The 19269-nt window shown below is 37.9% G+C and overlaps 1 protein-coding gene across 1 annotated transcript in view; it reads right to left on the reverse strand.

Annotated features, from left to right (window-relative positions):
- Positions 1 to 19269, reverse strand: part of RAB10 (RAB10, member RAS oncogene family) — a 63313-nt gene that overhangs the window by 3628 nt on the left and 40416 nt on the right. The window contains exons 2-5 of the mRNA XM_055540736.1: positions 16868 to 16928; positions 6228 to 6366; positions 1495 to 1584; positions 1092 to 1193 (exon numbers count right to left, since the gene is read on the reverse strand). Coding sequence (XP_055396711.1) covers positions 1092 to 1193; positions 1495 to 1584; positions 6228 to 6366; positions 16868 to 16928 — 392 coding nt within the window. The remainder of the gene's footprint in view (positions 1 to 1091; positions 1194 to 1494; positions 1585 to 6227; positions 6367 to 16867; positions 16929 to 19269) is intronic.

Below are 19269 nucleotides of genomic sequence, written 5' to 3' on the forward strand. Positions count from 1 at the left end.
TTCTGAAGGAGATCAGCCCTGGGATTTCTTTGGAAGGAATGATGCTAAAGCTGAAACTGCAGTACTTTGGCCACCTCATGCGAAGAGTTGACTCATTGGAAAAGACCTTGATGCTGGGAGGGATTGGGGGCAGGAGGAGAAGGGGACGAGAGAGGATGAGATGGCTGGATGGCGTCACTGACTCAATGGACATGAGTCTGAGTGAACTCTGGGAGTTGGCGATGGACAGGGAGGCCTGGCGTGCTGCGATTCATGGGGTCACAAAGAGTAGGACACGACTGAGCAACTGAACTGAACTGATGAATATCTGATTTCCCAATTTTGCTACAAGTCATTTGTACTGGCAACCTATGCAATTCACAAATTAAACCCAGAAACTAACCGTGAGGTAAAATGAATTCCTTGAGATCAATTTTCAGCATTTTCTTTTTAAACTCACAGGTTGAAATGATTGGGTAAATGAAATTTGGTTATCAGTTCAGTTCAGTTACTCAGTCGTGTCTGACTCTTTGCAACCCCATGAATTGCAGTACGCCAGGCTTCCCTGTTCATCACCAAGTCCCAGAGCTTGCTCAAACTCATGTCCATCAAGTCAGTTATGCCATCCAAAAACCTCATCCTCTGTTGTCCCCTTCTCCTCCTGCTTTCAATTTGGGTATAGACTTACTCTATTCATTATATAGTATATACATCCCCCTCACTGCCACATCTGAGAAATGACTATATAAAAGAATAGGGATTCTGTAGCAATTAAGTACAGAATAGATTCACCTCTTGAATTTTAAAAAACTATAAGAAGGCAAAGGTTATATAAGAGAAATTAATCAAAAAGAGCCACAAGACCATGGACCAAACAAAAAGCTGGAAAAAGGAATATGAAATTGGGAATTAGAGACTGAGATTTCTATACTGCTCTCTGCTCCTTTCTTCTCTCTGGAGGATTAGATACTGGTGATGGGTAAATGTACCCATCCAAATGTACTCAAATCCAATTTTTGTATGTAAATCTAGTACTTTAGAAAACAGGAAAATGTTCAACTGTTGACACCTGACACCTTAGCAGTAAAAAAACAGAAAAGAAAGAAATTTACCTTTCGAAGGATATCTTCAGCTAATGTGAGAAATGCCTTTTCGATGTTTATATTTGCTTTTGCACTAGTCTCAAAAAATCTAATACCATGCTCTCTTGCAATCTAAAAAAGAAACAAAATACCACAAAATTATCAAGTATAGGTTATCACCTGATGACTTCAGCTTCCTAAAGGAAACAGTAATATTATTCTGAAGGTAGCAGTCTCAACTAGGTTATCTAAAATGAACAGATTATTTTAATGGGTTCAAACTCCTTAAAAAACAAATAAAAAATCCACTCCAATGATAAGCTATCATTTTCAACAGCGTTTTTTTAAAGGATATGAATAGCATTCCATTACCTCATTGTAAAAACAAATGCAACATCATCTTCACAAAGCTGTCTCACTCAGAGCTTTTTACCTGTTCTCCTTTTCCTTTAGGTACAACTCTTTTATCATCCATATCACACTTGTTTCCTAGTAACATCCTTTCCACATCTTCATTGGCATGCTAAAATGAAATAAAAGTTTAGTTCACACACTATCATGAAACTGTGGCTTAACAAAAATGACTTTATTTTTCTCACTTTATGGTGCCATTTCTATAGTCTGAAAGTTTTAAAGCAGTGATCTCATCGCTCAGTCATGTGACTCTTTGCGACCCCATGGACTGTAGCTTGCAGGGCTTCTCTGTCCATGGAGTTCTCCAGGCAAGAATACTGGAATGGGCAGCCATTCCCTTCTCCAGGAGATCTTCCTGACCCAGGGACTGAACCCAGGTCTCCCATATTTCAGGCAGATTCTTTACCAATCTGAACCACCAGGAAAGCCCAGTGATCTCAAAACCACATGCTAAAAGACAACACAAACTCTAGGTAATTTAACCTAGAAAGATACATATAATTTCTAAGACATATTCTTGGTCAAATTATTACTTTCCCCATAGGAGGCTGTCTACTTTCTAGAAACATTCTCAACAACAGAGGACGTATATAAATACGCAGAAGAGAACATATAGAACTTCCTATACATAATGTAAATCTGAGCTGGATCATGACTTAGATAACGTATATATGGCCCTACAAGAAGCCTTAATTAAGAATTCTATACAGCTCATAAAGTTTCAAAAAGTCACAATGCTAGGGGAGCCCATGCACAGAAATCAGACAAAAACAAATGCTGCTCCATTGAAATCCTAATGACACCTTTTGCACAAATAAAAAATCCATCCTAAAATTCAAGTGGAATTTCAAGGGATCCTGAACAGCCAAAACAATCCTGAAAAGTAGTATAAAGTTGCAAGATTCATACTTATTTCCTTATTTCAAACCTTACTACAAAGCTGCAGTAATCACAACAGTATGCTTCTGGTATAACAGACATGGGCAAAGGAACACAACAGAGAGACCAGAAATGAACTCTTGTGTACACCATCAAATGATTTTTGACAAGAGTGCCAAGATCATTCAATGGGGGAAAAGACAGTCTTCTCAAGAAACAGTGTTAGAAATAACACATATCAATATGTACAAGAATGAAGCTGGATCTTTAATTTATACCCAAAAATGAACTAAAAAATGGATCCAAGATCTAAAACTATTGAACTCTTAGAAGAAAATATAGGGGAGAAGTTTTATGACCTTGGATTTGGCAGTGATTTCTCAGATATGACACCAAAAGCATAGGCAACAAAAGAGAAAAAAATAACTGCACTTCATCAAAATTAAAAACTGTTTGTGTTCAGAGCACATGATAATGTGGCTACAGGGATATTCAGGGAAGGGTACATTAGGCCAGAGATGGATGATGTGAGGTATTTTTCACATCCCATGGGTTGCCTTGTCATTTGGCTGACAGTGACATTGAGACTGGGTAGTTAAAGTGTCAAAATAGGATTAAATTGTAGGATATCTACGTGATGTCACAGAATTAGAAAATCAGTTGTTGTTGGAACAACAATGCATAATCTCTCTATATAAATTGCTCTTACTACACATACTTCTTGGCTCAACTATGAAATAAAGGCTTTTGTTGTTGTTGAGCAGTCACGCAGTTGTATCTGACTCTGCAACCCATGGACGGCAGCATGCCAGGCCTCCTTGTCCCTCACCATCTTCCAGAGTTTGCCCAAGTTCATGCTCATTGCATTAGTGATGCCGTCCAGCCATCTCATCCTCTGATGCCCTCTTCTCCTTCTGCCCTTGATCTTTCCCAGCATCAGGGACTTTTCCAATGAGTTGTCTGTTCACATCAGATGACCAAAATAGTGGAGCTTCAGCTTCAGCATCAGTCCTTCCAGTGAATATTCAGGGTTGATCTCCCTTAAGACTGAATGGTTTGATCTCCTTGCTCTCCAAGGGACTTTCAGGAGTCTTCTCCAGCACCACAGTTGGAAGGCATCAATTCTTTGGCATTCTGCCTTCTTTAAGGTCCAGCTCTCACAATCGTAGTGACCACTGGGAAGACCATAGCCTTTACTATATGGACCTTTGTTGGTAGAGTAATGTCTCTGCTTTTCAACACACTGTCTAGGTTACTCACTGCTTTTTTGCCAAGAAGCAACTGTCTTCTGATTTCATGGCTGCAGTCACCGTCCACAAAAGAAACTTAAAAATGAAGCCTTTTTTTAAATTTCAAAATCTATGTCATTATGCTATGCTATGCTAAGTCACTTCAGTCGTGTCTAACTCTGTGTGACCCCAGAGATGGCAGCACACCAGGCTCCCCCGTCCCTGGGATTCTTCAGGCAAGAACACTGGAGTGGGTTGCCATTTCCTTCTCCAATGCATGAAAGTGAAAAGAGAAAGTGAAGTCGCTCAGTCGTGTCCGACTCTTAGCGACTCCATGGACTGCAGCCCACCAGGCTCCTCCATCCATGGGATTTTCCAGGCAAGTCATTAATGGATTACTAAATACCAACCGACTTCTTATAGCAATGAAAAAGGTGACTGAAATTGGGAAACTGAAATCAGGAAAGGAGTACATCAAGGCTGTATATTGTCACCCTACTTATTTAACTTATATGCAGAGTACATCATGAGAAATGTTGGGCTGGATGAAGTACAAGCTGGAATCAAGATCACTGGGAGAAACATCAATAACCTCAGATATGCAGATGATACCACCCTTATGGCAGAAAGTGTAGAAGAATTAAAGAGCCTCTTGATGAAAGTGCAAGAGGAGAGTGAAAAAGATGGCTTAAAACTCAACATTCAGAAAACTAAGATCATGACATCCGGTCCCACCATTTCATGGCAAATAAACAGGGAAACAGTGGCTGACTTTATTTTGGGGGGCTCCAAAATCGCTGCAGATGGTGACAGCAGCCATGAAATTAAAAGACGCTTGCTCCTTGGAAGAAAAGTTATGACCAACCTAGACAGCATATTAAAAAGCAGAGACATGACTTTGCTGACAAAGGTCCGTCTAATCAAGGCTATGGTTTTCCCAGTAGTCATGTATGGATGGAGTTGGACTATAAAGAAAGCTGAGCGCCCAAGAATTGATGATGCTTTTGAACTGTGGTGTTGGAGAAGACTCTTGAGAGTCCCTTGGACTATAAGGAGATCCAGTCAGTCTATCCTAAAAGAAATCAGTCCTGAATATTCATTGGAAGGACTGATGCTAAAGCTGAAACGCCAATATTTTGGCCACCTGATGTGAAGAACTGACTCACTGGAAAAGACCCTGATGGTGGGCAAGACTTAAGGTGGGAGGGGAAGGGGACGAAAAAAGATGAGATGGTTGGATGGCATCACGGATTCTATGGACATGAGTCTGAGTAAGCTCCAGGAACTGGTGATGGACAGGGAAGCCTGGCGTGCTGTAGTCCATGGGGTCGCAAAGAGCAGGACATGACTGAGTGACAAACTGAACCACTGAAGTATTATCACCTTGGGTCCAATATTGGATTAAAGACTTTGTTTTTATGTTTCCAGCCAAAACTTGCTTTACAGAGGTAGTCTTTTTTTTTTTTTTTCCCTTTTGCCGTGATGGGATCTTAGCTCCCCAACCAGGGATGGAACCTGAGCCCCTGCAGTGGAAATGAGAAGTCCTAACCACTGGACTGCCAGGGATTTCCCAAGAGTCAGTCTTGATAGAATTCAAAGCACAGAAGACAGCAACAAGACATGAAAATAATTCCAACAAAAAGCTACCCACGCTGTAGCACAGAAAACAAACATGCTTCAACATACAACTTCACTGTGTAAAAACTGACATCTTCCCTGGAGACGGAAATGGCAATCCACTCCAGTACTCTTTGCCTGTAAAATCTCATGGACAGAGGAGCCTGGAGGGTTACTGTCTATGGATTCCAAGTTGGACACAACTTAGTGACTAAACCGCCACTACCACTGTTGTTACTAGGGAAGAGATTTGTGTCATATACGGAATAGTCTCATTAGCAATCTGCTGGGATGATAACTGCATGGTTAAAAATTTTATTACCCCTCCATACGTGTGTGTGTGTGTGTGTGTGTGTGTGTGTGTGCATGCAGACACACAATATATCATTTATATTACAAAAATAAATATAGATTAACATAAAAAAAACTGACATCTTCACATGAAATGATACAGCTTGGTTAGGTTTTTATCTTATTAGTAATCTATATCTTTCAAAACATCTAAAAGGGATATGGTACTTCCATAACTTAAAAATACTTACTGACTTATTTTTGGCTGTACCGCACATTTGTGGGATCTTCATTCCCTGACAAGGGATTAAATCTGGACCGTGACAGTGAACGTGCCAAGTCCTAACCCTGGATCACCAAGCAATTTCCAAAAATATGTTTTAAAAATTACTACTGAAAATGTAATTCATTCATTCAAAAAAAAAATTCACCAAGAAAGAATTCACTTAGATAAGTCTGTAAAACCACTGGTAGCTTCCATCTGGGGCCATCTTATAATATGGCTGTATAGAGTTTTTGGGTAATTTGTTAACCCCTTGATGGGGTTCAAAACAGATCTGCCCAAAATTTTAAGAAAAGGGTAGGCAAAAAATAACATTACCATATAACAAATAAAAATACTCAACAATAATGATAGCAAACACTATATCCTAAAGATCAACAGGGATATTTATTCTTCTTAACCAAGAACACAAATGTGTGTTTATGTAAAGTTTATACAATTTCTAGGTCTTACCTCATCTATGTTTCTAAGCCACTTGCTGATGTTTTCAAAGCTTTTACCATTGGTGATGTCATATACTAGCATGATACCCATTGCTCCTCTGTAGTAGGAGGTTGTGATGGTGTGAAATCGCTCCTGGCCTGCTGTATCCCTGAAATAAACAGCCAATAATTTGTACTGAGCATTTTGATATTACCATGTTCTAGCTGAAGGGCAAAACAGTAACTAGTTTAGTAAAAATAGAGATTAAAATCCACTATGTGACACAAAACACAAGCGAACCACCACTTAACTCTTAAATAGTAAACAAGGTTATTCCTAAACATATATACGTATAAATACTGACTAGTCTAAGGAAATTAAAAACCTACCAATACTGGATGAAAATCTGAAAGGGAAAACAGTATAAAGTGACACATAAAATTCTTAAAGTTACTTAAAAATGAATACCAGCCAAGTGTAAAATCTGTAGGAATTCCATTTATTTAGTGATCTAGTTCTAAAATGTAATACCAAAGAATGTAGAATTTTTAGAACATTAAAGGAATACCCGTATTAGAGCCATATTTATCTTTGGAATCATTTACAAAAGTTGTATAGATAACCTCATTTATAAATAACAAGACAAAAATATGTAAATAGTGGTATTTTTCAATGCCTTCAAATCAAAGATTTAAGAAATTCTGTTCCTGTAATTTTTCCCTCATTTGCATCACCAATTTATTCTTTTTATGGATTATAATTAACATATATACATGTTAAGGTCTCCCCTTATCCTTTCTTAAAAAAGCAAACTTCAAACAAACAAAAAAGCCTCACTTCCAATTCCACACCCCTCCAACTAACACTGCATTTCGGTTTCCCTTCTCAGCAAACTTTTTTTTAAGTTTTGTTTTAATATAACTATAGCCTCACAGGATATTTCAGAAAACAGTACAAACAGGTCCTGTATAGTCTTCATCCAGCTTTCCCAAATGGTAACATCTTACATCATAGTACAAATTGACACTTGTACAATCTATAGACCTTAGAGTTTACTTTTTTATATGCACTTGTGTATGCACATACATGCACTGTTCTCTGCAATTTCACGGCATATAGATTTTGTAGTTACTACCACAAAGAAAGCAGAAACTGTTCTATCATTCACTCTTCCACTTCCTACAGCCCCTATACCCTGGCCAATAATTTGTTTTCTATTTTCTATAATTCTGCCATTTCTAGAATGTCATATAAAACAATCTTCTTGGTATGTTTTTTTAAATCAGAAGAAAATTACAATGTTGTGTTGGTTTGAATGCAACTTTTTCAAATGGTTATTTACTTTTTCCAGCATAATGCCCTTGAGATTTATCCAAGTTGCTGCATGTAATACTAGTCTGTTTCATTTTATTACTGGGTAGTATTCCATTGTACGGAAGTATCACAATTTGTTTAATCACTTGCCCATGGAAGGACATTTGGGTTGTTCTAGTTTTGGGCTATTACAAATAAAGTTGATACAAATATTGATTTGTAAGTTCATAAGTTCATTTCTCTGGGATGAACATCCAGGAATATTACTGCTGAGTCAAATGATAAGGATAGGTTTAACTTTATAAGAAACTGCCAAACTTTTCTAAAGTGGCTGTGCTACTTTACATTCCCACTAACAATGCAGGAGACCTATTTCTTTGCATCTTCTTCAGCATTTGGTGATCTCACTATATTTTATTTTAGTTGTTCTAATAGGGCATGCAGTGATATCATCAATTTAATTTGTATTTCTTTATCCAACCAGTCAATCCTAAAGGAAATGAATCCTGAATACTCATTGGAAGGACTGAGGCTGAAGCTGAAACTCCAATACTTTGGCCACCTGATGCAAAAAACTGACTCATTCGAAAAGACCCTGATGCTAGGAATGGTTGAAGGCGGGAGGAGAAGGGGACGACAGAGGATGAGATGGTTGAATGGCATCACCGACTCGATGGACATAAGACTGAGTAAGCTCTGGGAGTTGGTGATGGACAGGGAAGCCTGGTGTGCTGCAGTCCATGGGGTTGCGAAGAGTAGGACATGACTGAGCAGCTGAACTGAACTGATGACTAATCGATGTTATACATTTTTTCATGTTATTAACTGTCATCCATATATCCTTTCCAGTAAAATGTCTGTTTGTGTCTTTTCTGTGTCTTCTAATTGGATGGTTTGCCTATTTCTTTCTTCTTTTTAAACTACTGAGTGTTGAAAGTTCTTTTTACATAAAAGTTCTTTGTCAGGTATTTGATTTAGAATTATTTTTTCCAGGTCTATAACTAGTTTTTTCATTCTTTTGACAGGGTCTTTGGTAGACCAAAAATTTTTAATTTTGTTGAAGTCCAATTTATTAATTTTTAAATCTTTATGGATTGCGGTTTATAGTGTTGTATCTACTCTTCACCTAATCTTAGTTCCCAAAGATTTTCTTCTATGTTTTCTTCTCAAAGTCTCATAGTTTTGCATTTAAACATATGATATAGTTTCGATTAATTAATCTCATTTAAATGAAACATGCAGAATAGGAAAGTCTACAGAGATTAGTGATTGCCCCAACTGAAGATGGTTTGGACAGGATGGGAAGAGGCTGCTAAAAGGTATGGGTTTCTTTCTAGAAGTATAAAAACGTTCTAAAATTGTGATGATGGTGAATATACCTTGGAAAATTACTAAAAAACTAACTTTACATTTTAAATGGGTGAACTGTATGTGAATTATGCTTCAAAGTCATTACAAAACAAGTGGAAAACATGACAGTTTAAAATACAAACTAAACATACCAATGACAATTCATTATAACCACAACCAATTCCAAAACCCTTGCCCTGAAGTTTACAAAGTGTTAACAGAATTTGCACTTTTCACCAGCCCCTCAAATTCTGAGGCACTCTTTTTCCCTGAGAGCTTGAGCCACGTTTTTTCATGTCCCCAAATTCACAAGCTTGGTCTCACCTGACAGCTTCTGTACTGGCTATGCTCACAAGGGCAAACATACATGGCTGACACCTCATCTTTGCATTTTAACCATCACCTTATCAGAAGTCTTCTCTGTCCTCCAATTTAAATAGTCTTCCAATATCTCTCCATTCCATCTCCTTACTTTACTTCACTTCTCTGCAAAGCACTTATTATAGATTTATTTACTGCCTCCCATGACCTCTAAAAGGTAGGTCCCATCAGAGATTTGTCTTGTTCACTGTAGAATACACAGTATTTATCAAAAAAACTGCCCCCAAAATGTAATGTAATCAAAACAAATAAATTATATATCATTTAAGAAAACCATCGAATAGACATGCAATCAGTTCTTCTATGTTGTATCCTAGAATTAGGTTAGACTACTAAGGGACTATACACATAAGAATCTGTATTTATGTATTTATATACATTCTTATGCCACAATTTTTTATCTCCATTACCTCCATATTATGTCAAAACTACTGAGCTAAATCTAAATCAGTGGCACCTAGAGAGGAAATTTTATGTTATAATCCTGCTTAGTTATGAAATACTAATATAAAAGATACTGAAATATTAATGTCCCCTCCAAAAAGATACTCATTATTCAGGTTCAGAGTTTTTGTTTTGATTAATGGCATACTATTTCATCTGTTCTCTGATTTTTGTCTCTTCCATTTTCCAAAACTTCTTCCATCCTATCTTCCTTCTTTTTTATATGCTCTCCTTGCCAAGTCTTTTAAAATTATCCTTTTCCTGGATCCTAATATCAGGCCTAACAACTGTTAAGGCAATCAACAACTTATTTCAAACTAGATAGTCCCTGTCTCACTACCTCTAGGCTAATTGTGACCCTTTGCCCAGAGGAACCGGAGAAAGCAATGGCACCCCACTCCAGGACTCTTGCCTGGAGAATCCCAGTGACAGGGGAGCCTGCTGGGCTGCCGTCTATGGGGTCGCACAGAGCCGGACACGACTGAAGCGACTTAGCAGCAGCAGCAGCCTAGAGGAACAAATAGCCACAGCTGCTAATTCACAGTCAAATTATTTTTAGGTTTACATATACACATACACCCAGGTCTAAAGACTGGTTGACTCCAATCACCAAAAGCAGGTGTTTCTTATCTGAAGAGCAATCACACATTGTGCATGTTCACATTATCTTTTTATGTCCCATATGACAGGTTTTTTTTAAGCCTGTTTTCAAAAACCACTCAGTTTTCCTCTATTAAAATTTTTTTCTTCTCTGCCTATGTAGTATAATTAGGCTTCTGAACTTATTAATCAATGGCAATAGAATTTCCCTTACATAAAATAACAGGTGCACAGCTAAGAGACTGTTATAAATCCCTATTTTTTCCCACTGACACATAATGAATGGAGTGATACTTTCCTAGAACGAAAATAGCGTATTTCCTTAATAGTTTAGACCCACACGTAGGGTCAAGGAAGCTGTGTACTCTGGATGCTATTATGACAGTTATTTTCAGTATGGCACTAACAGCACTAGAACAGCCCAGAGACAAAATCAACCTGCTCTGCAAAGCAGAGACTTCAAATTTCATGACTTTATGTTTTTGGTAACATAATGAAGCTATTCTTTACTTTAAAAATTAAGATGCTAAATTTCTCACATTGAGGTTTTTTTCAAAAAATTTTTTATCTATTTACAACTGTGCTGGGTCTTTATTGCTGTGCATCAGCTTTCTTTAGTTGTGGCGAGCGGGGACTACTCTCTAATTGTGCACACGCTTCTCACTGCAGTGGTTTCTCTTGTTGGGGTTCCCAGGCTCTAGACCACAGGCTCAATAGTTGTGGTGCATGGGCTTAGTTGCCCAAAGCATGTGAGATCTTCCCAGACCATGGATTCTTTACCACTGGTCCACCAGCAAAGTCCACACTGAGTTTTATTTTAACAAGATTTGGATTTCCTCACTGATACGCAACTTCTCTACACCGAAAATACCATGAGTTGAAATTATGCTCATCTTCATCTTCCAAAAAGGGTCAAAAGTCAAACAAAGCCTGATAACTGCCCTTGCAGAGATTACATTCCAGTGGGGGAAAGGAACAAGTAATACATATGATCCCAAATTGTGACAAATGCTAACAAGGTAAACGGTGGAACGATCAAGAATGACATAAACGGGAGGGAGGAAGAAATCTAGATAGTATAATCAGGGCAATCCTCTCTCTAGAGGTGATGCTGAAGGTTGAGTGAAAAGTATGAACAGAAATCAATCAGTTACTCAGTCAACAAATACATATTCAGCATCTGTATCTGCTAGGCTCTGTTGTAGGGAGTGGTTATATAGCCACAAATCAGACAGACGGGATCCCTACCTTCAAAAAGCTGATATTCTAGTGGGGGGAATAAGAATGAACACATTTTTTAAATGTGGTAAATTTAGATACTAAAAAATACCATGATAAAGATAAACTAAGATAAGCGTGATCATGCCTAAAGCAGCGGCCACCAACCTTTTTCGGAATCAGGGACAGGTTTCCTGGAAGACAATTTTTCCATGGACTGGGGGTGAGGTGGAGTGGGATTGGTTTGGGGATGATTCTCGTAAGGAGCAGGGAACCTATATCCCTCACATGTGCCTTTCACAGTAGGATCTGTGCTCCTATGAGAACCTAATGCCGTCACTGATCTGACAGGAGACAGAGCTCAGGATGCAAGTGATGGGGAGCAGCTGTAAATACAGATGAAATTTCCCTTCCTCAACCACCCACTGATCCCTTCTTGCTGGGCAGCCCAGTTCCTAACAGGCCACAGATCGATGTCAGGGGGATTGGGGACCCCTAGCCTAAAGGACTGGGGTGGCTTTAGCTAGTTATCAAGCAGGACCTCTCTCAGAGGGTAACAATGAACTGAGATTGAACAAGCGACAGCAGCATCACAAAGATCTGATGAAAAGCATTCCAAGCAGAAGGAACAGGTGAATTACAAGGGCCTGAAGACGGGAACACGTTTCCTGCAGACAGGAAAAAAATGGCCACAGTGGCTGGAGCAGAACTGGTAAGAGATGAAGTCAGAAGGGGCTGTAGCCAGAACCTGGAATTTTAAAATTTATTTATGTTGAAATGAGAAGCCTCTGGAATGGAGTGGTACTTCAGAATGCTTAGTCTAGCTACAGTTGGGTGGGTTAAGGTATGTACAAAGGCCAGAAAAAAGCTTGCTGTGTCCATGGAACTGAAAGGAGATCACCTGAGGGTAGAGACTATATACACAGGTAGCAAAAAATGAGGTCAGAACAACGGGCAGGGGCCTCCTCTGTAAACTGTGGAAAGGAACTTGGATTTGGAACTTCGGTTTTCATTTGAAATACAATGGAAAGTCAAAATGGCTATAAATCGAGGAAGGAATGACAACCATGATCATATTTATATTTCAAAAAGGTTACCAAGGCCATTACTTGGGAAAAGTACTGGAAGAAGGCAAAGGCGAAGTAAGGACTAGTTAGAATATTAAAAGCCTACTGCAATGGTCCAAAGAGGTAATGGAGGACCAGGGATAGCAATGGAGACAGCAAACTGCATTGGGATTCCAGACATATTTTAGAGATAGGATCAGTAAGACTTGCTAACTTGAAAGCTGGGGTTAAGGGAATGGGAAGACTCAAAGATGACTTCCATGTATCTGACACTTCATGTAGGTAAATGGTCAATTCCTCTACAATATGATCCTACTGGTTTCTGGTAACTGTGTTGATGCTAAAATGTGTTGCTGGTACAAGATATAGATGTTGACAGTGGCAAACATTTCTGACACCTCCCCTCCCTCAACAATTAACAAAAAGGGGAAAAAAAGAAAAAGAGAGAGAAAAAAGGCAGACTTGAAGTAACTCACTAACTGTTTTCCTCACTACTCTGGAAAATTTAGTGAGTCAAAGATACTTTAGTAGAAACTTTCTAGAGATCCAGGATTTAAAAAGCCCCAGCTGCTTCTCTATGGGCCAAACAAGCTAATTTTAGGCCCACACACTTGTGCAGGACAGGTGAGACCCTTATGCAACAGTTAAACTGAAAGATTCCTGGAAAGAAAGCAAGAAGTGAAGATCACTCAAGTAAGAAAAAAAGACACAGCTTTAGTAGCACAGTCTAAAGACAGTTTCCAAAACAAATATTCAATCATAGAACAATTTTTCATACCGAAACAAGAACCTGAATATATCCATTCAAACTAAAGAGAGATAAAAATCACTGTGCCTTTTTTGTAGCACAGCATTTTGAAGCAAAGCATTTAAGTTGAGAATAGCCTTTTGAATTTTTAGAACAATCATTATAAATTATGAGTAATGGGGTTTTTCACACTAAAAGCCTTCCTGAAACACTGTGCATATCCCAGATCTTTTAACCTAGAGCTACAAGACTTTTTTTTCTTCCCTGGAATATTAACAAGCACATCAACTCAAGCAAAGAAATAAAATCAGCTGGCATAATGCTAACCTCTTATATTAAGCACAGATTTTAACCAGTCAACTCATTTCTGGTCTTTATAAGCAAATGATAGTTCAAATTAAAAGCAGTCATCTGTATACATGAAAATCTAAACTACAGCAAATTTTCCTTCCAAAGTGTTTGGAAGGAAACGGTTTCTATTAAAATTTTGTAAAAAATTAAACAACTCTAAATTATAAATGTTATCACTTCTGTGCTATACTTGAGTCTTATAGAAACAGTAGTAATCTTTTCTATATTAATCTTGAAAGCTATACTGGAAGATTTACTATTTCAAAAAAGCATCTTCTGAGGAAGGCTCTTTTTAAAACCAAGTATTAGTTAATATGTTACACTTCTAAAAGCTAGAGACTAAAATGATGAGGGGAGGGGAAAATGTTTAAAGTCACGAGTCAAGACACAGAAGGGAAAGTCTGTGGAGGACACAGTGTAGAGGAGAAACTGCACACTTAGCAGGGCAAAGGTCTGATGCACTGCATGAGGAAACACACACACAGGCTCTGCTTCTGCTACATACACACTCACATACACGCACGCATACTGAGTCACAGTGTAATATGTATCTTAACTATTGTCAACAAGTTCGAAAATTATTAGCATAAACACTAACTGTATCCCCTGTATAGTTAAGAAGAGAGCCAATCAGTGTGGCAGAGCTTCAGAGAGGGCTTGAAAGACACATGTTTTGTAGGGACATGGTCTGAATAAGACCTGAGGCTAAGAATAAATAAAGGAGGATGGGAGGGGCTGGTTGAAATTCAGAATACTAAACAACTGACATCTTTTCCCTTGAGATCATTTTAATTATAATGAAATTATATATGAGACATTTCATTTGCTGAGTTATTTCCTAGCTAAAGAGAAGAAAAGAAAAAAAAAAAACAAAAAAACAATGATCAAGTGGACTGGGCTTCAGAGAACTATTAAATTTAGGAAATGCTTTCTAATCTTTAAAAACATTTTTATTAAATTTGAAAGATATTACAAAGACTGGACTTCTAATTACATGGTCAGGTAATGAAGACATCCTGATTAGACATATACCGCTTCTAATTATGCCTAACTTTTGAAACTATCTTTTGGATTCTGAGACAATGTCCTCTCCTAATTCTCCTTCTAACTCTCCAACTACGACTTTGCAATTTCCTTTGTTAGCTTGTTCCTCTAAATACGTTACTATTTTTAGGGTTTTAAACTCATCATGGGAGATCCCCAAATAATAACACCTGATTTCTTGAATTATGCACTGAAGATTGCTCCAAGTGCTTTACATGGACCACTAATCCTCATAACCATTCCATGATAGATCCAATTACAGTAACTGCCAAAGATAGTGAACAAGTGAAGTTGTTCAGTCATGTCCGACTGTTTGTGACCCCATGGACCCCACCCCATGTGACCCCATGGAGCCCACCAGGCTCCTCCATCCATGGAATTTTCTAGGCAAGAGTACTGGAGTGGGTTGTCATTTCCTTCTCCAGGGGATCTTCCCGACCCAGGTATGGAACCTGGGTCTCCCACATTGAGGGCAGATGCTTTACCCTCTGAGCCACTAGGGAATCCCAACTACCAAAGATAACATGAGTTCAAATTTAACACAACTGTTGACTGGCAATGAAGAAAGAAGAATGACAGTTACTGGAAAGAGTGACAAAATCAATCGACAAACTACTGTTTACAAGAGGCAGTACTGCGATTAAGAATGTCACTCCCAACCTTACGTTCAGAGCATGTAATGCCTCCCAGCTCTGCTATTAACATCCTGTAAGACCTTTGTTTAAACTATTTTGAAATAGTTTTTCATAAAAAAAGAACTCATAAAAAAAAAACCACACACACACAAAACTATTTTCTGAAACTATTTCAAAATGCCTCCATCTCCTTATCTATAAAATAGGAGTAATTCAAGAGAAAAGGAAGCATTTGTAGCAGCTTTATGGTGAATAAAGTTGTTGTATGTCTTAACAATGGAATACAACTTAGTAATAAAAAGCAATGAACTTACTGCTACACATAAAATCATTGATAGCTTTCAAAATAATTATGCTAAGTAAAGAAGCCAGACTCCTCCTTCTCAAAAAAGACAAAGAAAGGTAACACATTATATGACTGCATTTGTATACAGTACTAGAAAACGGAAACTGGTCTATAGTGACAGAAAGCAGAGAGTGGTTGCCTGGGAGCCAGGGATAGGCAGGAGGGAGAGATTACTAAGAAGTTTGAGGCAACTCCTGAGGTGATGGATATGTTGGTTATCTTGATTGTGGTGATGGTTTCACAGATTTATACATATGTCAAAGCTTATCAAACTGTAATGTGGGTGGTTTACTGTATACTAGTTATACCTCAGTAAACCGTTGGGGAGGGGGGGAGAAGGAATAATATACATCTCACAAGTCATTGTGAACACCTAATAGTCACTGAAAATACAGATATTATAATTTTAAAGTCTATGATACATACTTGAATGCAAATTTAAAGAATTTTTTTTATACTTCAATGGGTCAAACCCTTTACAAACTAATGAAAATAATGCTAAAGCTTATAAAGATTTATACACACTAAGGAAAACAAATATTTTAGCTTAAGACCCTCTAAACAAAAAAAAAAAAAAAAAAAAAAATTATATTAATTTTTATATGGTGCTGCAGAGCCAAGTATTGTGCTAATGGCATTATACAGATTACTTCATGTAATCCTTTTTTTTTAATTTTTTTTTTCATGTAATCCTTGTAACAATCTTTTAAGATAAATGATATTATCTCCACTTTACATGTGAAGATATAAGGGCCTCACAGTGGTATGTAACTTACCCAAGTTCATACTATAAATGGAAAAGGTAAAACACTCAAGTCAGCTCTCATGGACTCCAAAGTCCATGATAATTTTTTTTTAAAACATCACTGAGGTGGGAGGGGGGTTCAGGATGGGGAACACATGTATACCTGTGGCGGGTTCATGTTGATGTATGGCAAAACCAATACAATATTGTAAAGTAATTAGCCTCCAATTAAAATAAATAAATTTATATTAAAAATAAATAAAATTAATTAATTAAATAAATAAATAAACATCACTGAAAGGTCACCTGACTACTGGCTTGGAAAGGGAAGTCTCCTAGAATTAAACAGTTGACAAGGAAGGATTTCACTAATGTTCAGGAAACTTGGCATTCTACTACATAAAGTAAGTAAATTAGAATCACTTACCATATCTGTAGCTTGATCTTCTTTCCTTGTAATTCAACTGTTTTGATCTTAAAGTCTATTCCTACAACACAGGGAAAAAAAAAAGGTAAGTTGTATCTATGGCTCTGAATGTGGCTATACTAAATTTAATTGGCATAAAAACACGCTTTCAAAATGTCTGGTTCTGGAAATTTACTATGTATGCAATTTTGAGCGAAGTGCCCAATTTAAAACATATGTAAGATCCAAGATAGAAAAGAATTATATAGCTTTTTTACAATTAGGAAATTGAAAGAAAATTTTAATATCTAATATTTTAATGCAAAAGAATAAAAAGATGTTTCCTTATTAGCAAAAAACCATTGCCTTCAATAACTTGCAGAAAAGAGTACTACCAGGGATAAACAGGGTCATTTCATAATGATTAACATGTCAATGAATTAGAAGGCATAAAAATATTATATGTTTATGCATCTAGTAACACAAGAGTTTCAAAGTACATGATGCAAAAGTATTATAGATCCCCAAGGACCTGTCTCGCTCTTTTTACCAACTAAATCTTCATCTAAGCCCTTTCAATTTGTTTGCTGTTGCTGCTGCTAAGTCACTTCAGTCGTGTCCAACTCTGTGCAACCCCATAGACAGCAGCCCATCAGGCTCCCCGTCCCTGGGATTCTCCAGGCAAGAATACTGGAGTGGGCTGCCATGTCCTTCTCCAATGCATGAAAGTGAAAAATGAAAGTGAAATCACTCAGTTGTGTCTGACTCTTCGCGACCCCTTGGACTGAAGCCTACCAGGCTCCTCTGTCCATGGGATTTTCCAGGCAAGAGTACTGGAGTGGGGTGCCATTGCCTTCTCCGTTCAATTTGTTTCCTACACCCAATCAAAAGGAAAAAGGGCCATTTGTCTGACATTTATAAACCTCAAACTATGTCTACAGCCTGTATTTTTGTTTCTCTGGGAATTACTGAAAGAAAAAAAAAAACAACATCCTAAAACGACCTGGTTGTCAAGACCAACTCTGAACAGGACTGAACAATCCAACTAACCCAATGAAATATAACAAGCAAACAAAAAAGGAAACCTAGAGGAAATGGGGGCAATGCAGAGGAAAAGATATAGTTTCTTTTATCTTCTCAGAACAAGACAGAAGGGAAGGAAGTGGGGAGGAAGGAACAGAAATTCGAACTAGAAAACTCCCGAAAATTAAAAAGGCAGAAATAATACATTCAACAGAAAGGTTGTAAGGGAAAAATGAGATCTCCCAGAAAATACAACAAAATGACAAAGAATGGAATATATGTGAGACATGCATGTCAAGGCAGAAGATCAAACCAGAGGCTGACATCTAACTCAAGAAGTTCAAGAAAGGACTTCCCTGGTGGCTCAATGGTAAGAATCTGCCTGCCGACTCAGGAGACACAGGTTCGATCCCTGATCCTGGAAGACCCCACATGCCTCAGAGCAACTAAGCCAGTGCAGTATGATTACTGAGTCTGTGCCCTAGAGCTCAACAGCCACAACTACTGAAGCCCAAGCCCCCTAGAGCCCATGCTCTGCAACAAGAGAAGCTACCACATAGAGAAGCCTGCACACCACAACTAGAGAGTAGCCCTCACTCACCGTAACTAGAGAAAAGCCCGCACAGCAACAAAGACCCTATGCAATGACAGAATCAAAGAAACAGAATCAAAGGAATCTGAGACTGAAAGACTCACCAAGCGCCTAGCATAATGAATAAAATAATATCTATACCAAGTTATACCATCTTGAAATTTCAGGGCTAAAGATAAATTTCAGGAATAATATACACAAAAGCTTGTAGAGAAACAAACTAGGCCATATTAAATAATCAAAAACAACAACTCTGAACAACTCAACAACACTAGAATCCAGAATACAAAAAGGTAAATAAAAAGTATTTTCAATCTATATCCAGCCAAAATCAAATGAGAGAGTAAAATAAAGGTATCTCCAGACATGAAAGATCCCAAAATATTTAGTTCCCATGTATTTTCTAAAACAGTTATGAGGAAAGGTTGCTTTACCAAGAACAGGAAGAAAAGAAATCCAGCAAAGAGAGTGATGGAGGGAATTCCCTGACAGTCCAATGGTTTAACTACTGTGGCCCAGGTTCAATCCCTGGTCTGGGAACTAAGTTCCTGAAAGCTGCATAGCATGGCCAGAGGAAAAAAAAAAGACTGATGTAAAGGGCAGTTCAAACTGGCCAAGAGAAGCCACCAGTTCAAAAGAGAATGACGACAGAAAACAACATGACAAAATGCAGAGAAAGGGTCCAAGAGGTATGCCTCCTAAGATGGAAGGGAATGAAATGGTATGACTGAAATTTAAATGAAAAGAAGAATTCAGAGTGTCTGGTAATTCCATTGCAGAGTTTGGGATAAAGTATGAATGGTCTCTT

The sequence above is a fragment of the Bubalus kerabau genome, chromosome 11 (assembly GCF_029407905.1).
Source record: "Bubalus kerabau isolate K-KA32 ecotype Philippines breed swamp buffalo chromosome 11, PCC_UOA_SB_1v2, whole genome shotgun sequence".
Lineage (NCBI taxonomy): Eukaryota > Metazoa > Chordata > Mammalia > Artiodactyla > Bovidae > Bubalus > Bubalus kerabau.